This window comes from Channa argus, chromosome 6, assembly GCF_033026475.1.
Source record: "Channa argus isolate prfri chromosome 6, Channa argus male v1.0, whole genome shotgun sequence".
NCBI lineage: Eukaryota > Metazoa > Chordata > Actinopteri > Anabantiformes > Channidae > Channa > Channa argus.
This window is the reverse complement of record NC_090202.1, coordinates 1,783,442-1,810,644: the sequence shown is the minus strand read 5'-3', so window position 1 is coordinate 1,810,644 and position 27,203 is coordinate 1,783,442. Positions and strand designations below refer to the sequence as shown.

General features: G+C 39.7%; 2 protein-coding genes across 5 annotated transcripts in view; both read left to right on the top strand.

Moving 5' to 3' along the window:
- Positions 1-1,051: 1,051 nt before the first annotated feature.
- appbp2 (amyloid beta precursor protein (cytoplasmic tail) binding protein 2) lies at positions 1,052-17,678 on the top strand. The gene is made up of 13 exons (XM_067507452.1): positions 1,052-1,452; positions 3,559-3,647; positions 4,477-4,628; positions 5,683-5,806; positions 6,420-6,588; positions 6,694-6,783; positions 6,940-7,007; positions 7,090-7,195; positions 7,504-7,628; positions 8,135-8,220; positions 11,225-11,415; positions 11,637-11,802; positions 13,997-17,678. Exons 1-13 carry the CDS (start codon positions 1,315-1,317, stop codon positions 14,257-14,259), a joined length of 1,767 nt encoding a protein of 588 aa, XP_067363553.1. The 5' UTR covers positions 1,052-1,314; the 3' UTR covers positions 14,260-17,678.
- Positions 17,679-23,082: 5,404 nt separating this feature from the next.
- usp32 (ubiquitin specific peptidase 32) overlaps positions 23,083-27,203 on the top strand; it is a 61,955-nt gene continuing 57,834 nt past the window's right edge. For 2 of the 4 annotated variants that reach the window (XM_067506943.1, XM_067506942.1), the window contains exon 1: positions 23,083-23,293. In XM_067506943.1, coding sequence (XP_067363044.1) covers positions 23,236-23,293 — 58 coding nt within the window. In that variant the 5' untranslated portion in view covers positions 23,083-23,235. The remainder of the gene's footprint in view (positions 23,294-27,203) is intronic. The other 2 variants (XM_067506945.1, XM_067506944.1) reach the window with 1 other exon arrangement.

Here is a 27,203-nt window from a genome sequence, read left to right as displayed (position 1 = left end):
CCTATCAGTATTATTGAACAGTGTAGGAAAAATGTTTCAGTGGCAGAAGTCTAGATAATTCTGAGCTAAATGTACATAAAGTATGTAGGTCCCGTCATACATGTTTGAATATGAATATGAATTTTTAATTGTCTTTATTGCTGAGCAAATCATCACAAATACATAACAAATACAACATTTGGAGACTAAATATTAAAAGGTCATATCCAAACCTAATATCACATTTTTGGTTTAACCCTCATCTCAATTAATAACTTTTGTATAACTTTGTATTAAATAAAGTGTAAGTATTTTTAGATTATCATACACTGTGTCGTCTGTGATGCAAGGCACAACTTTCAGCTTGAATGTCTACAGAATGTCTGAATCATGTAGGAATTGTAACCATGTTAAAAATAACCCCCCATGAATGCAAATAAAGTCATGTTAAAGTACAAAATTAATGATATGATGTGTTTATTTTGAGTATTATATTGTAAGAGTTTCAGAATAAATAAGGTGACAAAATATTCAGACATGGCAGAAGTACAAAAACTCAATACTTTTGTCTTTTAATACACCAGTAAAACTGAACATTTAAAGAGAAAACTTTTTGTGAACCTGTTTGTCCTGTAACAGATTGCTACTACTAACAAGTGTGCAAAGGGTAAGTGCAACTGTGGTAAAGGAAACATTCTAGTAATTAGGTAAAGGGACTCAATTTTTTGTTATTATAGAGACCATTTTGTGAAAAAGAAAAAGCAGCTGAGAAAGGTGGAGCCAGTTTTAGCCACTTTATGTACTGACGTGTGGTTTAATCAATAATACATTGATTGATCAGCAAAACATAACCAGTAGATAAAGCTGTCAAATATATGTTATGGAGCAAAAATATTTCCTTCTGATTTTTAGACGAGGTAAAGTAAAAGTAACAAAAACTAAAATATTTCAGTAAAGTACAATAACCTCAAAATTACTCAAAACATACTTAGTTTAGACGCTTCTAAGTAAAATCTGATCCTCAGCCATTAGAGAGGCTGTATGCAGCTACAGCATAATGACGTCACTGCGTCAGCACCAGTAAATGTCTGCGTCGGGACGGGGGCACGGAACTGCTGTAGGGTCGACGATTAATCGGAGATGAAGGAGAAGGATGGAAATTAAACATCTGCTATAGATTTGTAGCGTAAAAACAGATAAAGTAAGAATCGTTCTAGTCTTACTACAAAGCGAGTATTATATGAGGACTCGCGGAGGAAGCGCAGTAAGGTAGCGAATGTAGGTAGAGTTGGGGAGGGCTGTAGCTGCTGGGGTTTTTTGGAGAGGGAAAACAACATGGCCGCGGTGGAGCTCGAATGGATCCCAGAAACACTGTACAACACCGCTATCTCGGCTGTGGTGGACAACTATAGCCGATCGAGAAGGGACATACGCTCCCTCCCCGAGAATATACAGTTTGATGTCTATTATAAGGTAAGGTTTTCCAAACAAGTAGCTCAGGTGTATCAGTCAACACTGGACGAGTTTTTGTAGTTAGCTAACATTGGTGCTAACGTTAACTGTGTGGCTAACGGTAACTTGTAATGTGAACGCTAGCAACAACGTTGCTGCTAAAGACGAAAATGTTGCTTCTTAAGGTTTATGTAACGAACCCTTTCATTTTCTTCTAAATTAAGATTGGCAGTGCATCAATAACGTAACCCATATTGAATACAAAGCTATTATTCATCGATGACGTTAAGGTAGCCTAGCTAATTAACGCTCCATCAATGACGGTGTTATGATGGTTAAATAAATTGTGTCAGCGATGTCACGTAACTTAACGCCTTAGGCCTTATATTAGTCAACTCTGTGGGTTTCTTGTTTAAAATAACGTGTTGTTACCCACTTTATTAAAGGTACCCTTCGCTGTACACACAGACATAACGCACAGCCTGTTGTTATTTTTTTGACCAATTTTCTTTAGCCAACACACAGACAGCGCTATTTTGAAACGCTGACCTCGATCATATGCCACATCAAAATATGTAAAAAACGCTACTGTTTTGAGCCTTGAAAAGAAATTTAGAAATACCAAAATCATGAGTTACTCACGATTGTGTGTGTTGCTTTAATAATAGGAAAACAATACCCCGCAAGATAAGTTCATATAAACATGTGTCTGGCATCATTTACATACAATCACCTGAAAATGCTCATTTATAGTGTAAAAATGTTAACATTTGCATAGTTAATCGATCATTTAGATGTCTCTCAGTTTTCAGTATTTTTGTTGTGTGATCTACATTTTATTACATGTGTGGTTATGTAAAAAAACCCATGTTATATATTTTGAATTGTAAAAACTGTGTAATAACACTTCAATACCTTTTCAAAAGCCCACCAACTTTGGATTATTGCAAAATGGCAAAAATGTAAATGTCAGGTGGATTGCTATTGTTGCTTCTTTGGTTATATTAGCTCACTACCATAATACTCACCAACTGGTCAAGGCACATGGCCGCCCACCTTGAGCTTACTCAAGGGGGTTTGTTGTGTTTCCTTTACATATCTGTATTGTCTTGACTATATTATGTTAAGTGCCTTGAGATGACTATGTTGTGAATCTGAACTATTTAAATAAAGTTGAATCATATGCTATTAGCATCAATATCACAAAGTCAATAAAAGTCAATATAAAGTCAATATCACAAAAATAATAGACCCCAGATCCTTGCGTATGTTGTCTTGAGTAAAGAGGGGAAGATGATTAAGCTGAACTCAAATTTAAAATCAGATCTGACAAAAACTGCACAGTTTGGGGAAAAAAAACAGTTTTTACCCACAATGTACATTTTCTATAGGCCAATGTGGATTTTGTATGTATTGTAAGTATAACAACAATTAGGGTGTTCTTACTGTTTAACACACCTACAAATACTATATCTCCTATTAAAGATGTCTAATATGCTTGTCCTAATGTATGTCCTAATAAAGTGTTTCTGATTAATGAGCAAGCAGAATTGCAATCAGTCACACTGGCATTTGGGTTTTGGAATCCATTCCAACTTCCAAAAATCCTCGAGTTCCAGACTATTTGGAAAGCGTGAATCTAGACAAAACAAATAAAAACTAGTCACTAGTCAGTATTTTATGTTTTGATCAATGGAACCAATCTCTCTAGGAATCTTACATCCTTATGACATTAGGGTGGGTTACCCCAACACCTGCAGTTAGTTGAGAAATAAAGCTGAGACTAGTAATGTCCCCCATAGACCCCACAATGGGGAACCAATGAATATAACAGCTTCCAGCTCAGTGCATTTTGATGACAGACTAGACATCAGCAATTTTTTTTGTTTAAATTCCTGAACAGCGGACAGTATTATCTAAAGCATCACTTAAAACACACCCATAATAGCCACGTGTAAAGAAAGTCAACCATTTTATTTAGTAGATCATTTTGTTTATTTCAACAGAATGTTATTTTTCAAATCGGTTACAGATATTGAATTCATCATTGTGCTACTAAAGGAGTAGTTGACATATATGTCACTAAATCTCATGCTCATCTCATCCTTCCATTTCTGTGTGTCTCAGCTTTACCAGCAGGGCCGTCTGTGCCAGCTTGGAGGAGAGTTCTGTGAGCTGGAAGTGTTTGCTAAAGTACTGCGAGCTTCAGACAAAAGGTAAAAACAGAGAGGGCCTCAAACCACCGACTCGACCCCACCAAGCTGTCTTACAAAATGGTCAATGGCTACAAAGCAATTTATGTTGTTTCTTCTGTCAATTGCATTAGCTAAGCAGCCTCTAAGGTTAGATATTTTTGATCCCAGGAACTTTACCAAAATGTACAGCTGTTAATAAAAGGATCTAATGAAGACACTTTATAGTAGTACAGTACATAACTGTAGTTGGGCTGAATAAATACACAGACATAGAAGTACAGAAATTAACATTTGGTTGCAGTTTTTTAATTGTGTGTTTTATTTAGGCTCAGTCTGTGACTCTGACTAAGATGTTTTTATCCGACCTGTTAAGTACTACTCTCCTCTGACTTTGTAGAAGCAGTAATATCTTCTCACAAAAGTCCCTTTTAGACATGCACTGGAATTCCAACATTATCCTGATTTTGTCAGGAGGGACGGCATTCTGGACAATGTCTGGAGTTCATATGTGAAACAGGCTAGAGATTTCTAAAAGGAGACATTTATAATCTTGATATTAAATAGCTTCGTAAATCTCGACATTTTGAGGTAATGGTACATTACTGATGGTTCCTCCTTTAATGCTCTCTGTGTGTTGTATGTAGTGGCAATAAACTTGCATTGTTTGTTAGTTTAATATGAATGCATTATTGCAGGTACAATGACAATATTCATTATTAACTCACCCATCAAACAGTCTTTTTGTCAAGACTTGTGATAGGTGGCTTAAATGTAACCAACAACATTGATCATAAGCTAACATTTATGCCCTCCACTGATATGGTCTATTCTTTTGTCCTCCTCACTGCAGACACCTCCTGCACCACTGTTTCCAGGCACTAATGGACCATGGGGTCAAAGTGGCCTCGGTTTTGGCAAACTCTTTCAGCCGCCGCTGTTCCTACATCGCTGAGTCCGACGCACATGTCAAAGAGAAAGCTATCCAGTTTGGCTTTGTGTTGGGTAAATGCTGGGATATGGGAGGGAAAAGGTTACAGATACAGTTGGAGACTACTGTATTTTTCTCACTTCTAGTATGTGTTGACCTGAAGCCATCCTGGAGCCAGAAAGAAAACATGGCAGTAATGAGAGATTAAAAATTCTTCTCTGACAATGATTCAAGTTGCAAATTTCATTATAATTATATTGATTTTTAAAATTCAAAGGACGAAGCTTGATGGAGATATATATCTATAAATCTGTCTATAGATAGATATTTTCAACCCACTACAATCAGTCGGAGACTGTGGCGCAGGAGGGTAGAGCGGTTGTACACCAATCTCACAGTTGTTGGTTCAATCCTCACCTCCAGTCACATGTCAAAGTGTCCTTGAGCAAGACACTGAATGTGAGTGTTGGCCAGCTGCATAGCAGCTCCACCATCAGTGTGTGTGTGTGTGTGTGTGAGTGTGAGTGTGAATGGGTGAATAAGAAGCAGTGTAAAGCACTTTGAGTGCCAATAGGTAGAAAAGCAGAACATTTATCTGCCATGAATTCTACTTTTACAAGGTTGGAATTTTTCACTTTTTAGGTTGAAACTATCAGAAAAATGATTATTCTACTATGTGTTTATTATTGAGGTCAGAGTGGTCGGTGAAGTCATACTGGAGTGCATTTTAAGAAGAGGTGGTTTTAAGGTTTTGGCCACCATATTTATTTGAATGAGGTGGCCAAAACCTTACAACCACTTTTTCTTATAATGTATCGTATAAGCAGTACTTGGCTAATTTCATATCAAGTCATCACAATCACTGTCTTAAAAAGTAAGATGCTGTATTAGCACTGTATGATCATCTGAACCACTTTTGTGTCTTAAATATAACCATGCTTGTAGTTTCTCTCCCTGTAACAAATACTGTATATGTCAGATTAGTACTCTTTTTTTTTTTCTTTTAAAAGAGGTTTGGATCAAAGTGTGTTGGTTTTACAAACATCACTTTGATCACCAGTTACCAGGATGATGTTAAATCCTCTGAGTTGGAGATGGATGGAGTGACCTGATGCCTTTTGATTCTAGGTGGATTCTTGTCTGATGCGGGCTGGTACGGAGATGCAGAGAAAGTGTTTCTGTCATGCCTGCAGCTGTGCACGCTCCACAGTGAGGTCCTCCACTGCTATCGGGCTGTGGAATGCTGTGTCAGGTCAGTGATAAAAACACGTTTATGTAAATAGATTTGCCAAAAATGTCTTTGTCTACAGTGTGTTAATTAGTTCCCCTTCACATTTGCTTGATACTGTAAAACAAGACATGTAAGTGTTGATGATGAGTGACAAGGATGATGAGTGCGTTTGGTCTTAGTAATCAGTAATAGTAACCATTTTTGTATGTACATAAACATGTCTAAACAAATAATTTATCAAGACTCCTTTAAAAAGTTTGGCCTATTTCTATCTCTACATTCAGTCAATAAACTGAATCTGTATAGCAGAGATTGTTGGCCAGGGGCGACTGTGGCGCAGGAAGTTAGAGCAGTTGTTCACCAATCTCACAGTTGTTGGTTCAATCCCCGGCTCCTCCGGTCACATGTCAAACTGTCCTTGAGCAAGACACTGAACCCCAACTTAGTTGCTCCCGGTGAGTGTTGGCCAGCTGCATAGCAGCTCCCCCATCGGTGTGTGTGTGTGTGTGTGTGTGTGTGATTATGAGTGTGAATGGGTGAATGAGAAGCAGTGTAAAGCGCTTTGAGTGCCAATAGGTAGAAATGTGTACAACTTTTACCATTGTTACTAAGTTTTGCTAGCTTGTCTCCACAGGCTGCTTCATGTCCGCAACGGCAACTGTAAATACCACTTAGGAGAGGAAACCTTCAAGCTTGCTCAGTCTTACATGGACAAACTAGCCAAACATGGCCACCAGGCCAACAAGGCAGCACTGTATGGCGAGCTTTGTGCCTTGCTCTTTGCTAAAAGCCACTATGATGAGGTTAGTAATAAAGTTTGTTTTACACTTTAATGGTGATGGTGTTTTGTAAGCTTGAGTTAATCATCTTGTGCTGTTTTTTATTTATTTTTTTTACTTATCTCACAGGCATACAGGTGGTGCATAGAGGCTATGAAGGAAATTACTACAGGATTGCCTGTTAAAGTAGTGGTTGATGTCCTACGGCAAGCCTCCAAGGTAACACATGAGTTAGTTATATATTTATATTAGAAAATGTTGTTCAGTCATTGTTAGGGTTATCATGTCTCAGATTAGCACTTTTTATTGTACCCTGTAAGGCTGCAGTATTGAAGGTAACATTTATAGTAAAAGTGAACTTTCTTTCTGCTGCAGGCCTGTGTGGTGAAGAGAGAGTTCAGAAAAGCAGAGCAGCTGATCAAACATGCAGTCTTTTTAGCAAGGTAACCTGCTGTGGCTTATGAGATTCGACATTATTCTGTTCCATTTGTTTGTCATGAATTCTGATAGTTTTATGTCTTACAGAGAACATTTTGGACACAAACATCCGAAGTACTCAGACACGCTTCTAGATTACGGATTTTACCTATTAAATGTAGACAACATATGCCAATCAGTTGCTATTTACCAGGTTAGTAGAGTTATGATTTGAGTAAAGTGTATGCATGACTTATTGACCGTGTCTTTTGAAAGGGTTTTAATGTTTTTAGATTTAGAAATAATAGAAATTGTACTTTTTGATTTATAATAGATTTGTAAAAACTTCAAATAACTTCAACTGCTATAATGGGCTATTGAACATACAGTAGGTTGCTTGTAAGTTTTGTCTATTGAACATCGAAATTACAGCACAGTAAAATGAGCATGAAGTGAACGCGCCTGAATACTTTCTGCAGCTCTTGTATATTTACTTAAATATCCCATCTTTCTGCATGAAAGACAGCACTGGACATCCGACAGTCTGTGTTTGGCGGGAAGAACATCCATGTTGCCACAGCCCACGAAGACCTGGCCTACTCTTCATACGTGCACCAGTACAGCTCTGGGAAATTTGACAATGCTCTGTGAGTACAGCAAATCTTACAAACTGGGGGACTATTGATAGACCAGCAAGTTAAGTACATGAACTCTCTTGTAGAGGAAGCACAAGACCTTGACTCATACAGTGTTGGGCTGTTGTGTTCTGCTCAATCTACTGGTGTTTTAGTTCTGTGACTGCATGCTTTGGCTGTTTGGGGTTTCATATATTAAAAACCATTAGTCGTTTTCAATGCTGTGATGGATTTAAAAATGGCATAAACCCGAGTGAAAGATGTTGTATTTTTAAATGATGAAGTGATGCTTGTTTCTGTACACAAAGGTCCTTGTTAAAAATTGGGTAATACTTTAAGTATGTTCTGAATATGAGCTTCAAAACAAGTTTTTTTTTGTTGTTGTTGTTTTTTTTTTTTCTTTTTTTTTAAGGAAACCTTTGACTTTCTTGGAAGTGTTTATCCTAAAATGAAAATAGTAGTTTGCCAAGTCTGAGTTGCATGTCATGTTTGGGTCAGCTACTGTGTTTATCCTTCAGATTCCATGCAGAGCGTGCCATAGACATCATAACTCACATTTTGCCTGAGGATCATCTGCTGCTGGCCTCATCCAAAAGAGTCAAAGGTAAATGGATTTTCTTAGAGATGTGGGCCTCCTGCCTGCTGTGTAGAGGACATGGGGAAATATTGGGCAGGCAATCTTATCTTAAGGCAAGATCAGTGACATGTCTGCTTGTATATTCAGACACGTTTATTTATGTCTACACGGGGACAAATGCCACCAATCTACACACTAATATAACAAAGTGAAAACATGTCTATTAAAAAGAAAACGTATTTCATTCAGCATTCAGACCTATTCTGTAGCGGTGCAAAATGTGGTCAGGTGTATTCTGTTTGCTTTCATTTTTCTTTAGGTGAGTCCACAACTTAACTGAAACTCCCCTTATACAAATTACATTAATTGGACAAAGTGTGGAAAGGCATAGATGTGGACATAACGTCCCCAAAGCCCATTGTCAGGAAAAAAACAAGACATGAAGTCCAGGGAACTGTAGACCCCCATGATATCGTGTTGTTGTGAGGCAAAGGTCAGGACAAGTGTATAAAACCATTTTCTAAAGCTTTGAATGTTCCCAGTAGCACAGTGCCCTCAATAGTTGTGAAATGAAAGGTGTACCACCAGGACTCTTCGTAGAGTTGGCTGAGTGTGCGGACAATAAAGGTATCCAACAGCCACTCCAGCAGACCTTCAGTTCCCTGCAGAGATGGGAGAAGCAGGCACAAGAACAAACATCTCAGTAACACCCCACCAGTCAGACCATTATGGTAGTGTTTAGACAGAAACAGCCTGTTTGGAGTTTTGTAAAATTGTCAAATTAATATATAAAGCAATCTGAGAGCATTAGAACAAAGATCCTGTTGTCGGATGAGGCCAAATTAAAGTGTATGTGCAGAACTTCAAGTGCTGTGTCTGATAAACCCAGACACTGTTCATTATCAGCTGAATTCCATCTCTACAGTAAAGCATGCGGCGCTTCTCAGTAACGGAAAGGAGATACAGCCAAAACAACACTTCTGGAGAAGACTTCAATCGTCCTTGTCTAACTAGAAAAGGCAATTTCCAAGGAAATTATGTGGGAGAGCTGTTAAGGCGCCCGGTAGAGGCCGACCGCTCAGAAGCTGCAGAGAGCGGAGGCGTTCACACGTTCAAAGCCGCAAACGCTGAAGAGAGATAAATACAAAGAAAAGGAGAAGGAAAGAAGATGACAGTAATAAGAAAGAACTAAAGTCCAGGAAAAGTTGAAAGTAACAATGGAGGAAGTGAATAAGTAAAAAGTTGATTATTTAAAGTAAAAAGAAACAAAGGAAGAAGCAAAGTAAAAAGTTTAAAGAAAAAAGGAAGAAGTATAAAAGTAACAAGTTGAAAGAACAAAAGTTAAAAGAAGTAGTGAGAAACAAAGGAAAATTTAAATATTCAAAGTTAAAAGAAACAAAGAAAGAAGCAAAGTAAAAAAGTTGCTAATAAAAGTGTAAAGAAAAAAGGAAGAAGTAACTATTTAGAAAAGAAAAGATCCTTTTAATACTGAAAAACTGAAAAAAGTTGAAAAGAGCTTTTAATTTGAAAGTTTGTTTTCTGTGTGTTTGTGTGTGTGTGTCAACTATCGGGAGCCTTTAGCACAAACTCATTTTAGCATTTAAATACTAACAATAGTAAAAAGTATGATGAAAGGCTTTTATTTTGAAAGTGTGTGTCTCCACTGTGTATGTTGAGGGACACAGCTCTGAGGCTGATCACATGATCTCATGCAGCTGTGTCCGTTACCATGACAATGACTGCTGCCTGCCTGCTGAGTCATGTGAGCCAAATGCAAAGGCAGGCTGGGAAAGTACTGAGACTATGCCTTGCAAAATGTTCAAAATATGAAAAAGTATTAGTCCTATGGAAAATATTCAAAAACTGAGTGGGAAAAGGCTTCAATGAACACACTGATGTACTTTATTTGAAGATACTCCATAAAATGAAGGCGTGGTGGCGATTTTAAAACAGCCCCCCGTTTGTGATTTGAGGAGAATTTAAGAACCTCTGTTATAATGGGCTCCAATGGGAGTTTCAGACGGCACTCTCTCCGCTTCTGGGCACTTGGAGAAAGAACCATCAGCCCTGTAACTATGAGAGTTACATTTACTGAAAGAACACAAAAATACCTACATTCTGATGTATAGATTGTTTATGTAAGATTAATGTTGACCGAAGGAAAGAAGGACAAGAAGGACAAGAAGGAAAAAAGTTGCTAAAAGTGGAAGCTGAAAAGTTAGAGTGCGTGTGATGTCACCCACTCTAGCTGCTCCAACATTCCGCAATACAAACTAATGGAAAAGTTGAAAAAGCTCCAAAAGTTGCCTAAAACTAAAACTGCGATTATTCCAAAAGTATAAAAGATACAAAGAAGCTGATCAATAGAGGCAAGTTGAGGGGAAGTTTTAAGTGGCTTCCACAGCTTTCCCACTAATTACAGATTAATTAAAGATGTATTTTTCAGCCTGACAGCACTTTACATAAACTGTAATGGAGTTTGAGGGGATCTGTCAGGAGCAATGGGATAAACTGCTTAAATCCAGAGGTCAGAGACCTGAGACTCAAGGTTATTTATTTTTCATATTACATGACTATATATGAACTACAAACACATTCTTAACAATACAAATTTTAGTCTTGGACAAAAAGTGTTGTTCAAATGTAAATAACTGCAGTGTAAATGAAACAAATTTGCAACAAAGAATATTGTTATTGTTCAGGTCCAGTTTAAGAGATGCGTAGTCAACAGTAAGGTGGCCGTGAGTCAGCCATTGAAAACGTTTGATTGTTGACTGCATACATTCCTGTAACAGAAACTAAATCTGAAATGTGTTTGCGTCTAATAATAATAGTTAATAATTTCTAAAAGCTGAGGTGCAAAGTAATAGAATACATTTACTCAAGTTAATTAGGGTATAAGAAGCTGTACTTTATACATCAATGTAAATTTTAGAGAAAAAACAATTTGTACTTTATCATTATTAAAATGTTCACTTTTTACTAAATGCTAATTTAGACCTTAACGTGTGTGTGTGTGTGTGCGTCTTAGCCCTGATCCTGGAGGAAATTGCGATTGATTGCCACAATAAAGAGACAGAAGAGCGTCTTCTGCAGGAGGCTCACGACCTGCACCTCTCTTCACTTCAGCTGGCCAAAAAGGCCTTCGGAGAATTCAACGTCCAGACAGCCAAACACTACGGCAACCTAGGACGGCTCTATCAGTCCATGAGGAAGTTCAAGGTAGGCGAGAGTGTGTGTGTGTGTGTGTGTGTGTTCATGCGTGCGTCACCTAAAGGAGCAGACAGGGTCAGGCTCTTTGTGCTGTCAGTGTATGTAAATCGGTCAATGAAATTAGTTATCTGTATTGTTTTTAATGTTTGTTTTTGCTCTCATTTGAATACAGTATCTCTCTTTTATGTTTCTGTTTGTCTCTCTGATGATTTGGGGAACTATGTCACCAGGAGGCAGAGGAGATGCACATCAAAGCCATCCAGATCAAGGAGCAGCTTCTGGGTCACGAGGACTATGAGGTGGCACTTTCTGTTGGTCACCTGGCTTCCCTCTACAACTATGACATGAACCAGTATGAAGATGCAGAGAGGCTCTATCTGCGCTCCATTGCTATCGGTCAGACATGGGGGGGATATGGGGGTAACAAAGTAAACATAGGGATGTTGTACTATGTCAGGATTTTGTATTGTAGATGTAACTTTCCCACAGTTTTTCCAAGGAGGGCTAGGTACAGGTCGTGATTGATCCAATTCAATAAAATAAACCAGTTTAAGAGCAGGTTTGCGACTCCATGTTGACTTACACTGGTGATGAGCCTACTTTCTGATAGCAGAAACCTAGGGCTGAGGTCAGAGTTAGCAGGGTACTACCCCTCTAATGTCACTGGGTAAAAAGGCCTGTGGTCAATCCTGTTACATGGATTTAAGAAAACAGCTGTTTTTGTTATCTTCTTCCAAGACCCTTACTATAAGAATTTTTTTAATTTATTTTTTAATTGGTCTTTAATAGAAACTTGAGTGTGATTATATGCGTATACAGGGGCTTTTGTTCATTTAAAGGTTTCCGGATTTCCAGAATGTCTGTGAATGTTTCCATTTGAGACAGAAATGATGGCCACACTATACAGCCATGGTTCTGTCTAAAAATGCACTTGAACACAAGTTGTTGGAGAAACTGAGCTATGCAGATTCCTAATCTATCAAAGAAACAACCTTTATTGAGCCCATATACTGTACATATTACAATGACATTCTTTCTCTGCATTTAACCCATCCACCTGGTGGGAACACCGGGGAGCCACCAGGGGGCTGTCCAGGGAGTGTCTCGCTCAGGGACACACCTGGTGGGTAGGCTGGGATTTGATCCTGCTGACTTCTGCATCCCATCCTGCTGCTACCACACCTGAGAGCTGTGATACACCAGCTATTTACCTGTGTTTCCAAACAAAGGACAAACTAAGACTTAAGAAAAAAATGCCGAATGGGGCAAATGAATGGATGGTTTATTGTAATCACTGAGCACAAATGCATGTTACACATACAGTGAATTTGACAACCACCTGTGGGAGCAGTAGGCAGCCGCAGGCATCTAGAGCTAGAGGACACACCTGGTGTGTGAGCTGGGATTTGATCTGGGAGACTTTCACATGCCAGCCTGAAGCTCTACTCATTGAGCCCCCAGGCTGCTTAATGAAAACACAAATGCATAACCAGCATCCTAAATTCACTTGGTTACCATAAAATGCACCCAGCTGACATACACCTACATTTGTTACTACAAAGTTGAGGAAGTAACAACAGAGACTACATAATTCCTCCTACTTACTCCTTGTCCGCTGGTAGTGTTTTTCTTACATCATTGTCCTCTGACAAATAGTCTGCATATACATTTAACTGTCTGCAAACACTGAATTATGTCCATTTTAAACTCTATTACCCACAATCTGCTCCTTTGAGGGTCTCTTAAATGGAATGGGGGCCTGGTAGCTTAGTGGTGGAGCATTGGGATGCAGAAGGCCACAGGTTCGAATCCCACCCCACCAAGGGCCACATCAGTGTCAGTATGAAGCCCGGATAAAATGGGAGGGTTGCAGCAGTTTCAAAAGCTAGATTTTTTTATTAGTTTTGTTTTTTGCAAGTGCAATTCCAAATAAACTCCATTCACAACTTGTGCAGGAAGCTGGTCTCCAGAACAACAACAAACCGATTCATAAACTTTGAAATGCTTTAACTTAACAGATTCATTTGATTTGTCATATGGACTGCTGAGATATCAGAAAAGTTTCAAAGGAACTGGCAGCGTAGCCGTTTCTGGGTGGAAACATTCACAAACAGTGGAAAGCAGGAAGACTTGAACAGTTAGCATCATGTTCCAAGTGTATACTGTAAACAGCACTCAAGACTCTGTGAAGGCAAGTTTGAAAAATCCCAAACTCTTCCTGTAAGAAGTGAAGTCACTGGCAGAGTCAGAAGCATTTTTCACACATGCACTGGGATCCTGACCTTCCCTGGACTTTGTCCCGTAGCCATGTATATGGGAAGGCAAATGACTTAGTGAGACACTTAAGACATTATCTGGACCTTATCCTGAAAGCCCCTTAGAACTAAGTTCATGTTATTTGTATGAGCCCGTCCTCTGTCCTGAACTGTTTAAAAGTGAGCGAATGGGCGTGTTCTATCGTGTCCCGGAGTTTCTCCCATGAGATAGATGCTAGTGTCTGCTCGCTGTGTTTCATTCAGTTAGCCATTAGTAAACTAATGGTCCTGTACTGTAATTAATAGGAAATGGGATTTTTGCTTTGTCCTGACAGGTAAGAAGTTGTTTGGAGAGGGTTACAGTGGCCTGGAGTATGACTACAGAGGCCTCATCAAACTCTACAACTCAGTGGGAAACTATGAGAAGGTGTTTGAATACCACACCGTGCTGTCGGACTGGAACAGGCTGAGGGACCGACAGTTTGCAGTAGCAGACGCCCTGGAGGATGTCAACACTACTCCCCAGCAGACCCAAGAGGTGGTCCAAGCCTTCCTGTTGGCTCAAAGTCTTGGCCCAACACGCCCCTGTCTGGGCTGATTTTGAGCGAAACAGAGGACACATGGCTGAGGACATGAAGTGAGCCCAAAATGTGATGCTTCAGTTGCACACAGTTAAATAGTAAAACATAGAATTTTCAAGTATCACTGGCAGTTAGTTGGCTTTTTAGTCAACCGCAGCAGCTAGTCTCTCTCTCTCACACACATACACACACACACACACACACACACACTTTTAGTCATGAAATGAAAAAAGTAGAGACGCTGTAATGAAACCTCATAGCCCCTCAGTCACCCTACTAAACATGAAGATGCAACTCCAGCGTCATCCCACAGAGCAGACTGTTGTATTTCTCCAAAAGGATACACAACGGAAGAGGAGAAATAAAAAAAACAACATCCTGTAAGGATGACAAATGACCTCTCCTCGTGTTTCACACGCCTTTTTTTTTTTTTTTCTTTTGAATTTAGAAATTGGAAGATGTTTTTGCTTTTGTATTTGAACCAGTAGCTCTGAACACCATGAGACTCCTCACAGATCAAACCATGTTCTCCAGGGCTATGTACAGAACTGTATGTGGACCCCACACGTCTGTGAAAAAAAACAAAAAAAACAACCTGTTTTAACCCACATTCATCAACACCATCACTGTTGGATCAGCGATGGAAATTGCTGAATATTTTTGACACTTGTATAGTAAAGTAACACAGCAGATTGTAAAGTTAAGTTTCAGTTGACAGCTTCTTGGTTATTTTCTTTGCAAGGAAATGATAGTGGACTTTATAGAAACTCCTGTCTGGAACTGCTTGATGGAGAGAGATTACAAACAGTGGAATGTGTCGAACCAGTGGGTATGCTGTTACACACATAACAGGCTTCACAGGTCTTGTTTTACATTTATTTTTTTTTTCAGCTTATTACTGACATAGCATCATTAAACGCCAATAATTTATATGCAAATGTGTATGTTTATGTAGCCCTGTGTTTATGCTTTTTCCCGAGTGAGCTGTACCTTCTGAAGGCTCTGCCCCCTTCTAACACAAGTGACATGGACTGGAGTAAGAAGAGCGAGATGCAGCATGTACAGAGGCTTAGAGGCCTCCCTATATTTGTTAATCTTAAGGTGTGGCCTCATGTATGAGTGTGTATGTTTGTCAGTGTACACAGATAGAACCCTGGGTGCCCAAGTGTTCCACTGATCACTACCAGCCTTACACCAGCTTGCAGTTATCTGTCTGTAGACGGACCCATACTTCTAAGTGCTATACTATTAAACCCTTAGGGGCACTACAGTGGGGACCAATATTGTATGTGTGTATGTGAGTGTGCATGTGTGTTGCCAGCCTGTCTACCTGTGCATCTAGCATCTTCTCCCTCCTGTCATATCCCACCAAGTATTTGGATTGACCCAAATCTCAGCAGTTGTTTTGCTGCAGAAATGAACTGCCATGCTTGCAAAGGTGCTGGTCATTACAGCGGACTAAGAACTAAGAAAACTCCCGAAACATTACGTTGACCAAAGTCAGATGCGATGCCTCATTGACTAAGCTGCTGGTCTACATCAATTCAATCAAATCAGAAAAAAGGAAAAACTTGAAGTGCAGTGGTTCCCAATCCTCAGTTTGCTTGTGGTTATAGCCAAACACAGACCCGTTTTTTTTAAAGCTGACACCAATGTTGACATATATTCTAATGAAATACTTAGATGCATTCTTTTTACTGAAACACAAACAATATTCCAAATTGACCTAAAATGTACTAAAGGTAGACATGTCACAGTTAGTGAATGAACTTGGCATTAAACTCTGGTGGAAAAATATGCAATAACACTGTGTCTGAATGCCCTCAAACAAATGCAGTTATTAGAAAGCAGTGGCTACTTGCAGATTTTACTATTTCCCTGTTAACTTGAGGAGTTTTGAGGCCTGTGAAAGAAAAAACATGCAGAATTTCCCAAGAACGACCCAATTTTGTTTCAAATATGGTTTGTTTTTTTCCTCTCATTATGTAATGTCATGTATAATTTCGGCCCTTTTCTGAGGGTCTCAGCCTACAGGTTGGGAGCCACTGATGATTTCTAGACTGGTTTGGTTGAGTCATTTCAAGTTCCATTGGAAGTGTGACATTTAGAGTAAAGCAGAGGGAAATTGTGAAGAATGTCTCACTGATGCCTCTTTTATTGGATTCACTATTATATGCGAGCAGAGGCAAAAATGTTAAAGATTGATAATAATCTTATCAAATCCGTCTGTGTGGCTAAATGCTGTCAGTGACTTAATCAGAACTACATACATAAATTCAGACATGACATTTGCTTCTGGGTTGAAAAACAACTGAGATTTTGTTCGGAAATGTTTAGTGACGGCTGAGTGATTTCCAACTCGAAATCTGAGCGCAGGCATTGATATCTGGGATGCCTTCCACAAGTTCCCCGCATTGTTTATTTTTATTTTTATTTTTTAAATGAATGAAGAAAATGTGCTTTGCCTTGCTGTTGTTTCCGTGCTGTCAGACGTCTCCCTCTCTAGCAGTGATGTGAGTGGCTCCAGCTGAGGAGGTCCAGCCTTAGCTCCGCTTAAAAGGACGCTCAGCTACACTCGTGGTGCTTTGGCTCCTTCCGTCATGGTGACAGAGACAATTTGGCCCAGGGCACGTGTTAATGAATGTTACCTGCAGTCTGTGTTTTCATGCAGTTCTATTGGAATGTTCGGCCCATTTGCAGAGATGTGTGAATTACTGTATTTGTGCGTATAAAAGTGGTCAACACATATTTCTGACCCCAACAAGTGAATAATTGCAAATGTAATATTTTCAAATCTACCCCCAGACATCACCACACTGTCAGATAACACTTTAACAATCTTTTCTCTCCTCCTGACTCTTTACTCAAAGACCTGATGGACTTCATTCTGCTCTATTAGAGAGCGTGTGGAAGCCTTTAGTACGAGCTTTCTGGCTCTTCTGCAGTGGGTTTTTCCTCTACCTTGCTCTAGAACGATGCTAATTTTCACAGGTTTTTGACATGAAGCATTTGCTGTCCAAACTGTGGCTGAAGTGTCAGTATTTATACCAATTTAATATCACTTTTTTTTTTTTTTTTTTTGGCCAACAGAAATAAAAAAATCTGAAATGTGCATTAAAGAAAACAGTGTTTGGCCGGTGGAATGTAGGAGACAGCGTTTGACTTGACAGTGACTCTGAACATCAGTGTCATTCACTGATAATCGGAAAGGGAACACCGTAGTTTCTGTGCTGGAGGGGGTCGAAGGTGAAGGGGTGTGGGCTTGCTGAGAAAGGTGGACAAATAAAGCTGTGACCTCTGCAACAGCCCTGGTTCTGTAAGTGTTTATGTGAGATGACTGACACCAAATGTGATGAGCAGATGTTTCACTGTTGTCTTGTTACTGCTTCACTGTTGGCTGCAAAAACATTAAAACATATATCATTGATCACAAACACCACATGAATTCTTGTGTTCACTCCTCAAACTACAGTTTATTCACACACTAGTGAATCATAACCAACGACAAAAACAAGGTCAGCAGGAAATGGCACTGAAGTTCTTCATTTTGGCAGAAGATCAGATAAAGATGGTGAAAAGCCATCGGTCCCACAACCATTCTGAAAAGACTAACTTAGAAAAAAAGTCGACAGCTTCCTGCAAAGGTTAAATGTGTAAACCTTTGTCTGCTGCAAGGTTCCTATTTTAAAGTATTTTAACTAGTTTTTCGAAAAAACATGCAAAGCTACAAGGCAGCAGGTCGAAAAATATTCGTTTTTTTCTAGTTTGGTGGAAGAAACCGACTAGTCTGCACAGAACACAAAGTCATGCTGCATTTGTATATTTACCAAGTTTTTAACTCTAAAGCAAAAGACATCAACAGGAACATTAAGAGGTCAACAAAAGGAAACTACAGAAACATGTAAGACCAAATTTAACCATTTTATAAAACATTAAATTACAGATATTTCAGGTTTTGATGTTGCGTGAGGCTGTGTTCCACCCCATCATTCTCCCTTAAACATAGTCAGTGTTTCAAGTTCTAAAATTAGATAAAGGGAACCTGGTTAAACAAAACATTACATTATTCAATCTTAAATATGTTTGGCATTTGAATCCATGAAATAATTACTGAGAGTTCAAAGAGCCCCGTGAGTATAGTATGTTGTTTGAAAGTCATAAATATATTACAAAAAAATACAAAAAGGGATCGAAAAGAAACACTATTTTAAAAAACTATTTACTAAAATGTCGCAAAAAGAAATAAGACAAAATGAACAAAATTTCCTCTCAGCGCCTCACACACCTGATTTCTGTTTGCAATATCCAGTTGTGGGCGACTGTGGCGCTGGAAGGTAGAGCGGTTGTCCACCAATCTCACAGTTGTTGGTTCAATCCCCGGCTCCTCCGGTCATATGTCGAAGTGTCCTTGAGCAAGACACTGAACCCCAACTTAGCTGCTCCTGGTGAGTGTTGGCCAGCTGCATAGCAGCTCCCCCATCGGTGTATGAATGTGTGTGTGTGATTGTGAGTGTGAATGGGTGAATAAGAAGCAGTGTAAAGCGCTTTGAGTGACAATAGGTAGAAAGCGCTATATAAGTGCAGACCATTTACCATTTGTTTCATCTTCATCCTGCCCCACTGTCTGAGAGGCTCTGCAATTGGATTCCAACTGGTGTTTTATGAAAAGATCCACGTCCGTACTGTTGGAACAATGTGAGGACTTTGACTTGTCAATTCCAAAAAAAATTACATTTCTTGATAGAGTTCTTCTGCTTGAAACCTTTTTTGGTGGAAACTTGTGTGGGTAAGGGTACCACATGTGGAATAAAGAGGATTCCCCAGAGCCTGGATTCCCAGTGGCAGGTGCAGCCATGTGGGACAGTAAACCCCAGTAGAGGCAGTGCAGCACGCTCACCCCCCCGTGTGATTCACTGGTGACAGCACAAACTGCTAATGAGCTGCACACATCTAAACATCAACCTCTTCACACTGACAGGCGTGTCAGCGTTTGGCCCTGATGGCTGGTATCAACCCAGAGCTGACCGTGAAGCTGATCACAAACGAATTTATACAGACAAACAACCAAGATTGCAGCACAAGCTTTTGATCAGAGGTTAAATGACTGACTGAAGGATCCTCTCCTGTGTACTGTATAGTATGTGCTGGTTGCATTTTCCTATGTATATTTAAATCATATCATATTTAAATCATACGTTGTCACCGTGAATTAGATCTTGAAATAAACCCTGCCTACTAAATGCCCTCGTCTTTAAAGCTTGTAACACAGCTCGTCAAAAGCCACACAAACCTTAAAATGTCTGATTTTGCAACAGCTTTTCTGAAACATTGTGATGCGCGTTGCGATTTTTAATGACGCTGGATGTTGGTTTAGGTTGCTCAGAATGTTCAGAAGGCAGATAGGATTACGGTTTTTGTCAAAATTGCAACATTGCATATTTCTTGAGCGACTGAGTAGCACATTGACTTTTACATGGGAAATACTTCAGAAAACATGCATCCTGATCATAACATGTAAAAGCTCAGACAATAAAAAGCTGGGAAAAAAAAGGATGAGTTTCCTTCTGGAGGGGTCAGTGGATTCTAAACCCTTGAGACAATACTTTTTGCCCACTCTCTTCTCTTGTGGTCCAGGGTGGTTGGCCAGTGCCAGTGTTAATCCTTTTGCATTTCCTACAGCCCTCTGACTCTCTCACAGGCCTTCAGTTCTCTGTTTTTCTATTACACAAAATTGAGTTTCCATAGCACATAGGTGACTAGGACTAGGACACACACACACACACAGGCATTAATGGAGCCTTCATGTTCCTATGCCATGTGCATTTCTGCTCCCCCACACCAGTGATGACTGGTGCTGACTTTTGAACTATGCACTGATCACAAGTCAGATGGTCCTTCTCTTCCATAGCATGGAAGACACAGTGTCCAAAAGTTCCAAAACATTTTTCAAATTTAGACTCCGACCACTTTGAACAAAACAGCAGCATTTCTGGATTGTGTTATTATATGTGGTTGTTTTTTTGCATGACGGAGAGTTAACTTACAATTCTGATTGCAGAGGAAAACTCTTCAGTGACAGAGCTTTTCCTGAACCCATGTGCTGCCCGAAGGTCTGAAAAACACTCTGTCTGGATCTTGATCTAACGGGACTAAGAAACATAGTTTATAACATATACACTAGATTTTTGCATTTTAATGTTGACAAACATAACTGTCCAGGTGCTGAACACACATTTCACTCCGTCCGAGTTTCTGAAAGGCTCAGCTTCTCTGAGATGCTCTTTTTATACCCAGTCATGACACTGACCTCTTTCCAATTACCCTCATTAGCTGTGAGATGTTCACTTTAGTCTACTTTACATTTTACACAGTATCATAATGTTTTAGAAATGGGGTTTGTATAATCAACAAAAACAACATTTTTGGTGAGAGATAAGAATTTTTGATCCTCTGGGACAAACACTGCATACAAACATATTTAATCTTCACCAGCTGTAACATTAAAGTGAGAACATTTAAACATTAATAATTATAATCATATACATTAATTCGAAAATGAATAATTCTGAATAGAGTACTTTCAGCTTTTACTGGGTTTTATTGACAATACCTTTGTACTTAAACACTGAATGCAGGACTTCTAATTACAGTGTTGGTACAGGTGGAAAAGTATTGTTTTGATGATGCTGTTGAGTCATACGAGGTGCCAGTGCAAAAGTCCTTTCAGTTTGCAGATAAAATTCTCAGTGGTGAGTCTTCAAACGTCAACACATGTTAATTAAGGGTGATGACAAAGTAGGCTGGATATACTTTAGCCACCACCCTCTTCCAGGAATCTGTTGTGTATTTGTATTTGTATTCGGATTTCTTCCAGTTTCGGTTGATAGGCATGAATTCACATCAAACCAACATAACACAAAATTGGTCTGTTAGGAAAATATGTAGAAATAAAAACATACAACAATACTTTGTTGTAAAAAAAGTCAGGTAGTATAAAATGGTTCATAAAATCATTTACGTTATTTCAATTAATACTGAATATCTCTTTGTGTGTTTACAGACAGTGTCAGCAATTTGGGTCATGTTGTGGTGTTGATTTGTAGTAATTTCATGGAACATTGCATTGAGCTTTGGCCCCATACTGTAGTTGTTCAACAACCACAGTTCAAGTCCTGATTTCGGTGACCTGTGTCATTTCCCCACTCCTCAACAATTCCTGTCACTTTCCATGTTCCTCTGCAAAGGAATACTTGTAGACTTTTTTCTTTAAACATTACTTTTGGTTAAAACAAACAAAGCAAGTCAACATTCTGGTAACAGTTGCAACTGGTGTTAAAATGATGGGAGTGGGCACAGATTTGGGATGCACTTCAAATCAATCTTAGCTTAGCAAAAATGACACATCAGCACTGTTAAAGCAAAAAGGTTCCAACAATGTGAGTTCAGTGTGGGTTTATTATCATTGCCATACAGGTTAAGACCACCCATCCATTGTCTGTCACCACTTACCCTATTTGAGTCACAGGGGGGGCCTGGAGCTTATCCCAGCTGTCATTGGGCAGGAGGTGGGGTACACACTATTTCTGGACCACAGGGATACATACACAGACAGCTATAGGACATTTTAGACTCACCAATTAACCCAACCTAACCATGCAAGCACGGGGGAGAACATGCAAGCTCCGCATAGAGGGGCCGCGGCCAGCAGGGGGCTTGAACCCACAGCCTGACCAGTCCACCACTGTGCTGCCCCAGGTTAAGACCTTATGTAATGACATCAGGACACAACCCAGACATCTCATCCTGCTTCCTGGAAGTTTCTAAAAAGCACAGATATTTGATGATAAGTCAACTGAAGCAACTGCATTTATTTTTAAATGCTGATTTTAATGATTTGCTAGGCAAACAGATACTAGCTAACCAATCAATTATGAGTTTATTCAAAGCTGTTACTGTTTTAAACAACATTAAACACATTTTTAATTACATGGGTTAAAACATATAGGGGATTATGGTGCATTGGAAATAGAGAGCGTGGTACTTGGGAACCAAGGTCTTATGCAAAGTAGTTTGAGTACGTGAAATAATTGAAGTTCCCTTTTGGGAAAGTTGAGAACGGCATCGATGGAGTGGCAGCAGAAGAAGTGGGACACAGATTCTAAAGGGAGACTCTAAATACAGGAAAAGGATTTAGTTAAGGTGAAGGATTAGTAAGAGAAATGTGAGAAAGGGGAAGCTTTGGTCAAGATTGAGACTAGGACATACTAGATTAAATGGATTGTAACAAAGAATCCTTAAACAAAGCATTTATGGAATGAGTGAGAAGATGTGGGGAATAGTGCAACGCTCTCTCTACTTTTCTTACTGTAAAATACCTTTATTTTTCTCATGTTGTTTTGAAGGTGGGCATATGCAAACAAATGCGTTGGTGGCAATAATAAAAGGAAGAAGAAGGAAAAGAAAAAGAAGAAGAAGGAGGAGAAGAAGGAGGAGAAGAAGGAGGAGAAGAAGGAGGAGACGGAGGAGAAGGAGGAGAAGAGGTTTCCATAGTTCCACGTACCACTCGATGGAGGTCGCTGTGCTGGATGCAAGACAGTAGAATGGCCACAAGATGGCGCTACTCGCTCTGTACAACCGTTCCACACGAGACGCGCGGTATGACTGCGCATAATGAGTCATATTGCATTTTTGTATTTCATAAAGACAGAATGACAAAAAAAAAAACAACATATTTATCGGACCATTAATGTCAAAGCAAAAGTGTCTGACTGTTGTTCAGGTTGTGTTTACCAGCGTTTGATGGAGGTGATCAAGTGACCTGTAGAGTCAGATCATGTGACAGAATGGAGGCGTCGCTGAAAACATTCACCCGTTCATCACAGACACACGCCACCAGGAACCCATTTCCCAATAAACGGATAAGGCGACAAACACTTCGCGTTAACTCTGCTTGTAACATTCATCTCGTCACCTAGTAATGACATGAGGGGAGCATGGGGGCCAAAGAGTCGAGGATAGGATTCCTGTCGTATGACGAGGCCGCCAAGAGAGGTAAGCCGCACCGCTAAATCCACCTCAGCTGCGCTTGCTTTGCTAACTGGAGGCTAGCGTTGGTACGTGAGCGGGACGTCCTGACCAGCCGCTAAAATCTAGCGGATTAGCTGCTTTTGGTTATTAAACAAGTCAGATTATTGTAAAAAAAAAAAAACACACTGTATTTGCAGAATTGCTAAGACCCACGATTGAATCCGGCAGGGAAACATGTCGGAAAGCTGCCTGGATTTTAATTGTGAGCTGAAGGAATCTTCAGCTAAACATGTATTTTCCGCCGTCTCCTTCCTCTTCACACACGCAACATTTGGCTGCAGTAGGACGCGATTTCGACTAGTTACAGCTTGAACAACCTGTAGCTAATTGACGTGTGGTTGGATTATGTGTCTTTCCTGCTAATATCGAAATGATACGAAGCGTGTGCCGTCACTTGTAAAGAAAGTCCCTTCAATTTGGCAGATTGTACAACCGTGCTTGGTGTGACGCTCTCTGAATAGCTGCCGAAGCGTCGTCCGTGGCTCCAGCGCTGGCTGAGGAGAAGGGATGGGCTGGCTTGGCAGCACAGATAATGGGCTAAACGATTTGCACCGAGGACCTTAGATTCGTGCTATTTGTTTTGGCTGACAGCTGAGTGTGGGACTCAGCTTTTGCCACCTAAGCTAACAGCTAACCTGAGCTGAGTAATGTTAATATCTCCGCTCCTGCTAGCTTGCTTGACTAGCTATACGCTTAGCTGTAGCTAAGTATTTAAAGCACGATGCGTCCATACTATTTGTTTTAGCTCTTATTTGTCGGGTTTTACCTCCAGACATAAGAGAGAGACTAGCATTGGTCTTCAGTGTTTGCGCTGGTGGGCTGTCAGGTGTTTGTGCTAACGCAGTGTGCAGCTAGCTGTGTGGTCAGGGCGGCTGGTGGAACAACAAACCACTGTGCTTCTCCCTGTCGGAGCACTCAGCCGCTTTACATTTAGCCCGTGGGCATTTTTTTGTTTTCTTCCTTTTAATCTGGGGAAGCAGTTTGTTGATCACTGGTGAACATCAAGCCGAATGTGCTAACGTTAGGCCTGGATCTAATGCTTCGTCAGTGGACGTACTTCACGTCACATGTGCTCATAACATCCACCAAAACATGCAGTGTGTATCAGTTTTGGTGCAGGCGTAGATGGATCAAGGTGAGCACACAGCTGGGTTAAGGTGTGTTGTAATTGGTGCACTTATGTAAGATGTGTGTAAGCATTGATCAGAAAGCACTGGAGGATCTTGTTCTCTTTGCACTTTACTCTTTTGCTGGACTTTGTCAGCTCCGGCTTCAGCAGAAGGATGTTACATGCTTGCACAGGACAGTTCCATATTTCCGCCAGTGACCTACAGAGGAGTTGGACGGATCTTCTCCCTCTGTTCACGTTTAGTTAATTGTCAGATTAATGACTACAATGAATAAAATATGACCTGTTCTAATCGCTCACCTCAGCTCATTCCTTTCAATATCAGCTGCTTGTGTGGTGGTTTGGACATTCCTCAAGCTGATTGCCATTCCCACTCTGATGATCACACGACACACACACACACACACACACACACACACACACACACACACAGGAGGTGGAATTATCCAGCTATCCAGCCTTATCTGAGCAGTCACATGGCAGCATTCCTAATTCCCACAGCAAGCTTGACTGCCACAATTATGGGCTCAGTTTTCATAGAAACCTATTCAAGTAAGACACCAGTGAGATAATGGTCAGGGAGCATCGCGTTGGAAAGATTAGGGTCAGTGGTCTTTCAGGAAGAAGCCTGATTGTTTACTTTGTTTGCAGTAACATATACAGAACATAACCAGCCTCCTGCTCTAGTTCTACAAAGATTTAAGAAGTTTGTCAACTTTTATGGGCAACAAGGGATCATTTATAGGAACAAATGAATTTGGCTATTAAAGCAGACTTTCAACAAACACATTTTGAAGAGCCAAAAGAGGAGGTGGAGAAAGTATTGCTTGATGCTGGAAAACAAACTCGGCATTTTGAAGTGTTCCTCTTTTTCCTCTCCAGGAAATTAGAGGGTGATGATAATGCACAAGAAATGCTCCAGTTGATTATTATGCAAAATTGCTATGTGACTAATTTGAAGAGAAGTTGATAGTAAATGAAATGTTTTATCTAGTCATAAAGTAACACATTTAAAATTATGTCTTTGAATAAAGATGATTTGTTTTTCGCAGAAAAGTCTGAATGTCCCCTAAGGCTGCTCAGTTATGGCAAAAAACATAATCAGGATTATTTTTAATGTTATGAAGATGATGATTCTACTCAATATCTTATTGAATTCAGAAATGTCCTGCATTTATTGACCCTTAGTGTATTTGCCGTCTTGCCGTGTCTGGAATGTAAGATATATTTCAGCTGAAAAACAAATGTAATTTAGTAAACAAATATTACGGCCTCAGTAAAACGGTGCAGGGGTCTTTCATGTTTTGCTGTATTACACCTGTTGCACTTTCAGTTGCAGGGAGTTCATGTAACATTTTAGAACCATATTAGAGCATTTTTCCTTTGCTTGCTGTGCTACAGTTTATATTTAGTCACGAGAGTCTGCAGTAGTTTCTGGGGGAAAATTAAATCTCTCTTCCCATAAATATAATTTCCCTTCACCTTAAGATAATCAGTTACCTCTGACCACTTCAGAGCCTTGAGATCTAAATGATAAATAGCTGCTTAGAAAGCGCTTTTACAACGTTGGCTGCCCTGCATGGTGCTCACCTGACCAGGAGCAACTTGTGGTTCAGTGTCTTGCCCAAGAACAATTCGACATGCAGCCAAGGGGGGATCACACATTTCTGCCAAGACAGCCACGCTTCACTTCTTAAACAGTCTGATCAAAATGCGACTTTTTGTGTTCAAACCCAGAGTGAACTCCGCTATTGACCACTGAGATAAAAAATGGCCATTATAATTCCTGTTAGTTTGCTCTCTTGGCTCTTTGTCAGTGGTGTTATAACTGCTCACTGAATCCTTCTGGAATCTCTGTACGGATTGTGCTGCAGCCTGGGTCAGAGAGTTTGAGCAAAAACACACCAATGTAAAGGAAATGGCTGCACTGGATTTATAACACAGCACAAGCCACGACAAAAGCATCACTGCAAAACAGAACACGGCAAAATCTTTTTTTTTTTTTCTGTTTGTTTTTATAGTCGTTGGAAGGCATAAATATATTGATTTCATATTGCAATTAATAGCCGTAATGTCCCCAAATATAAGAAATTCAATTTTTGATGAGTTTAGTGGATTTTCGTGGCTCTCCAGGGTGTGTAGACACACGAAATATGAAATATGAAAAAAGTCCACCCCCAGTGCTTTTTCCATCTCCTGCAGACAGCAGGTTTTAAAAAAAGTTAACTGTTGGCTCCTTAAGGATATTTCCTACTTCACTGTGACTCGCCATTCACTCTAAGTTTAAATATCACTCTTCTTTCAGTACGTGTTAAAATGAAGTAATTACAATAAGCTTTATTTCAGATTATGGATCAGTGCTGATTAACAGACAGAATTCTTGAAATAAGCTTTTAATTTAAATGGCCCTGGGTAAATGATTATGTTTTATCTTGTCCTTAAATGTACAAAGTTGATCAAAAAACCATCATGATTCTGTTGAGCACGATCAAGGTTCATGTTTAAAGCAATCCCCTTATTTATAATAATTATTATTATTATTATTATTATTGTTAGTATTTCCTTTTACGCTGGAAGTGGCTGTTTTAAATAACAATGAAAGAAGTGGCAGCTTTCTGTATGTCCCTGCTACAGATATCACCTGGGAACGTGTAATTACCAGAACTCGTCTGTGAAAAAGAGGTGACTCACCTCGCTGGTAATTCTGAAGCCCTAGCTGGTGGAGCAGGTGTATTGCATGACATT

Bases quoted from the DNA above. Each gene is read 5' to 3' on its own strand.
- appbp2 (XM_067507452.1), top strand. From the start codon at position 1,315: ATGGCCGCGGTGGAGCTCGAATGGATCCCAGAAACACTGTACAACACC. The intron at 1,453-3,558 runs GTAAGGTTTTCC...TGTGTGTCTCAG, and splicing joins AGTTTGATGTCTATTATAAG to CTTTACCAGCAGGGCCGTCT. The intron at 6,589-6,693 runs GTTAGTAATAAA...CTTATCTCACAG, and splicing joins CTAAAAGCCACTATGATGAG to GCATACAGGTGGTGCATAGA.